We start from the raw sequence: 4,214 nt of genomic DNA, 5'->3' as shown, positions 1-4,214 counted from the left end.
AATGCAGATACCTTCACGAGTTAATTAAACTACCATTTCGCCTTTGCATCACCCGTGCACAACAAAGTATCGATCATCACCCACGGGCGCGAGAGGGGCAAAAAAAGCGGCTTTTGACCACACGCGCGCACCACGCCTGTCTTGGCAAAATTCCCAGGATGTTTCGTTTTGAACACTTTGGAAAATACAGCATGAACAGTTCCCACACTTGAACGGTCCAAAAACTACAAATTACTACTAGCAGTGGGAAGGAAAATGAAAATGCTGGACGGCATGGGGGTAAGATGTTGCAGATCCGCGAGACAGGCAGGGGCGGGCCCGGGCAGCGGGCAGCATGCAGGCCGCTGCGGCATTGGCAGTTCGCCACACATGGGGAGGGACCCCAGCCGAAATCCTTTTGACCCCGGGAAGAACAGCAGAACACGAGACACAAATCAACCAGAACACGAGGCCGGGCAAGGGCCAAGGGGGTGGTGGGACGGCCGGACGGCAGAGGCTGTACATAGCTTGCGATGCACTCAAAGCCGCCCTCCGAGCACGAGCCGTACGCTGCGCCCGTCGAAGCAACAGTGCTCACCGGTCACCCGCCCGCGCGCACTAGCCACTGGCTAGCTAAGCCGAGACGGAGGCGACGGCGACGGTGACGGCGACGTGGGTTCGCTCGCTTCCCGACCGCGAGTCAAACAGCGCGCCGCGCGGAGGAGGAACAACGCCTCCCTCCTCCGCTTGTTTCTTTTGTTTTCCTGCCGTGTCGTGTCGCGTTCGTTTTTCCCAGGTCGAGTTCCCAAGGCCAAGGCCCAGGCCCCGTACCGTACGCCCGGCTCGGACATTCTTGCTTCAGGCCAGCTCGTAGTTACGCCTTCACTTGCTTGGCACGCAACCGTTCTTCCGTAAATTTCCGAAGGGACAAGCTGAGGCGACTGTTGCTTGTGGTTGCTGCTGCTGATCTCTCTCGGGCATTGGGAAGCAGGCAAGCAAAGCAGAGGCAGGCAGGGGCGGCCAAAACAGAGAACGAAAGGACAAACACAGGCTAATCAAGCAGCGGACCGGGGCGGAGGGGCTTTTGGTCTTTTGGACGGACCAACCAAATCCAAACGCTGGGTACACTGTCTGCCCCCTGTGGTACTGCGAGCTAGTAACTCGCGAGTGGTACTGGTGTACCCCTAGTACACTGAGCACTGGCATGGGGTTTGAACTGTGACCGAGGGTACCAACAGTCTTGAGTTTGACAAAAAATCTTCTCCGCCGGAACGTGCCGGTGGAGCCCGCGCGCCAGTCGCCGGTGACGCGAACGCATCCGTGGTTAGCGTCCGGAGCAAGAACGGCGACGTAGCGCTCTTTTCCCGGCCGTGTGCTTGATAATAATAACAACCATTAAGTGAGCAGCAAGCTTCCGTTTCGATTTGCAAAATCACTCGCCCTTTACTGTTTCCGTTGTCGTGAGGGTGGTGGAGGGCCCTGAATAGAAAGGCACATAGTCAAAAAGGCCCACGGTAAAAGAGGGATTTGCACCCACGCTCATGCTCACGCTCGCGCCCACCAGTCGCTCTGCTGCAGCGCACGCAGCGGCGAAGCGCGCCCTGCGCCCGCGCAGCGCTGCGCTTCCCACGAGAAAAGAGCGCAAGTTTAACAACCCCCGAGCCAGCTTTTGTTTTCCTAATCTCCCGCTCCCTTTTGTCAGGCGCTCATCTCATGCCGTCGTCCGCCCGACTGTTGACCGCCGCGCCGAGCCCAACGGGCCAGCCCCGATCCAGCGAGCGATTCTTACAGCCCAAGACTCGGAAAGTTGCCAACTAATCTCGTACCAGCAAATCCAACTTAATTTTGCAAAGTTAAAAAAGGCAAGGTAAATCTCGCAATATATACGATGCGAAGCGCCAGCAAATTTCCGAAAATAATGCAGTTAATGTTGGGGTGGTATGCTGCTGCGGCTGTGCTGCGCCCTGCCCCACATTTAATTGCGCGACGACCGACGCCTCGTAACGGAGGCGAGCAAATCGCGGCCCGTATCGGGAACCGACGCTCGCTCCAAACATCGCCGGCCGCCGGCCGGACGGGCTCGTCGTTTCATTGCCAGCCCGCTAGCTGCCCGTACGTTACGGTCCAACGTACGTACTGTTAGTACTACTGATACATACACTCTTCTGTCTTTTCCGATCCTCTTCTCCTCTTCGCCTTTTCATTATTCATTCATTCACATAGAAATATATACGGAAATGTTTAAATCATAACACGATGATACTATTGCTAATTACTGATAACTTGGCTTCAGCGCTGGTGACAAAACCAGCGATGAACAAAGAGACTAATAACAGCCATCCCATTCTTCACTCTCATCTAAACCCCTTCGAGGCTTCCCTCTTCCGGGGATTGTTCGGCGGCAGGCAGCTACACAGGCGAACGATAACATCATACTCTCTCCTCTCTCTCTAGAAAGACAAAAAGAAAAAAAAGAAGAAAAAATAACGAATGCAAACAAAATTTGACCGAATTAGGCGCCTAATTCGGTGTTTGTTTTACAGTTGTTTCGCTAGATGACGGGGAGGGGATCGATTTGAAACAAGTCGGTGATATCTTCGAAAAACTCGTCCGCCTGCTGCAACGCCGCCGGAGACGGCGGGCACGGGTTGTAGGCCGACAACGAGCAGTCGCTGGAGAATGTGAAGGCCGGCTCCGGGAGGTTGGACAGGAAGTCCATCGGCGGCTCCGCGAAGTCGGAGAGGAGGTCGAAGTCGGTGTAGAGCGGGGCCAGCTCGCCGGCGAAGTCGTCGCCGGAGAACGAGCAGCCGAAGACGCCGCTCGACTCGTCGGTCTCGGTGGTGCTGGAAGACGACGACGGCTTCTTGGAGGCGTCGTCGTCCACGGCGGCGGCCAGAGTGGACTGAGGGAAGGAGCGGAGGACAGAGGTCGGGGAAGCGGCCGCGACGTGGGACTCCTCGCACGAGTCGTAGGAGGTGGCCGAGGAGGAGCCGTTCTTGGAGCCCGCCGGTGGCTGCGGAAGGCGCTCCGCGACCTCGGTGGGGACCTCCATGTCCTCCCCGTCCTCGGACTGCTGGAAGTTGACGGTGGCGTCGGGGCCGCGCAGCTTGATGGCGGCCGAGTCGTAGACCTTGGCGGCCTCCTCGGCGGTGTCAAAAGTGCCAAGCCACACGCGGACGCGTCGCCACGGGTCGCGGATCTCCGCGGCGTACTTACCCCAAGGACGGCGCCGGACGCCGCGGAACCGCCGCTCGCCGCCGGCCTCGGCCTTCCTCTTCCTCACGGGAACCATCACCCTGGGCCTCGTCGTCGCCGTCGCCGACGCGGCCTTGGCCACCGGCGCCGACTCCTCCACCTTAACCTGGACCGCGGGCTGCAGCCGGATCTCCTGGACGTAGCGCTTCACGCGCCGGCGCTCGCCCTCCTCCTCATCGCTCGAGGAATCGGTGGCGTCGAAATCATCGCAGAACACCCTCACCATCTTGGGCTGCTCGACGCCACCAAACGCCTCCTTCCCCTTGGCCGACGCCGCCACCGAACGCGAGGTCACCTCGACGTGCTCCGTCCTCTTCACCGCCATGAAAAACTCTTCCTCCATGGGCCACATCGAGGAAAGGAAAAAACTCACCCTAAAACTCCACTCGCATTTGCCTGCGCCCCAGACGCGGCCTACCTAAAACCCCTCAAGAATCCCTGTAAAACGCAAGGCAGGCGGGGCAAAGGCACCACCGCCGGCGAACTCCGGCACGGAGGAGGGGTGGAGGGGAAGGCGAAAAGCAAAGGGCTTTTGGCCTGGAAGGAGGGGAGGAGGCGATGAGGGAGGTGCTGTTGAGATTTTTTGGGGGCGGAGAGGGGGGAGGGTGATGTAGAAGGAATGGGGAATGGAGTTGCTGCTCTCGCCGGGCTCGGCTGGGTGCGTGCGGGGGACGTGCGGCGTCCTGTTGTTTGTTGCTCCTGGCTCGGAACACATCGGCGGTCCTGCCTTTATAGGATTGCGGAAGCCCATTTCCGGAAAACCGGAGCTTTTTTTTATTCACCCCCTGTTTTCTTCCTTTTCTATTTCTCTCCTGCCTTTCGTGTCACCTTTCCTGCCCCTGCCCCTGCCCCAGCCCCCCTCCCTTCTGCCGCTTTTTTCCATTAGAAAGAAGGAAGGAAACGCGAATCTGAATCGATTTTTCACTGGGATTTTTTCGTCGGTAATTTTTAGAAGGTGAATAAATGCGTTGCCTGGCTTA

At 58.1% G+C, this 4,214-nt stretch overlaps 1 protein-coding gene across 1 annotated transcript; it reads right to left on the bottom strand.

Annotated features, from left to right (window-relative positions):
- Nucleotides 1-2,219: 2,219 nt before the first annotated feature.
- LOC123065201 (ethylene-responsive transcription factor CRF1-like) lies at nt 2,220-3,928 on the bottom strand. The gene has a single exon (XM_044488550.1). The coding sequence runs from the start codon at nt 3,584-3,586 to the stop codon at nt 2,531-2,533; it is 1,056 nt and encodes a 351-aa protein (XP_044344485.1). The 5' UTR covers nt 3,587-3,928; the 3' UTR covers nt 2,220-2,530.
- Nucleotides 3,929-4,214: the final 286 nt, after the last annotated feature.

This window comes from Triticum aestivum, chromosome 3B (assembly GCF_018294505.1).
Source record: "Triticum aestivum cultivar Chinese Spring chromosome 3B, IWGSC CS RefSeq v2.1, whole genome shotgun sequence".
Taxonomy (NCBI): Eukaryota; Viridiplantae; Streptophyta; class Magnoliopsida; order Poales; family Poaceae; genus Triticum; species Triticum aestivum.
This window is presented reverse-complemented; position numbering and strand designations above follow the sequence as displayed.

Excerpts from the sequence above, each read along its gene's own strand:
- LOC123065201 (XM_044488550.1), bottom strand. The coding sequence starts at position 3,586 with ATGTGGCCCATGGAGGAAGAGTTTTTCATGGCGGTGAAGAGGACGGAG.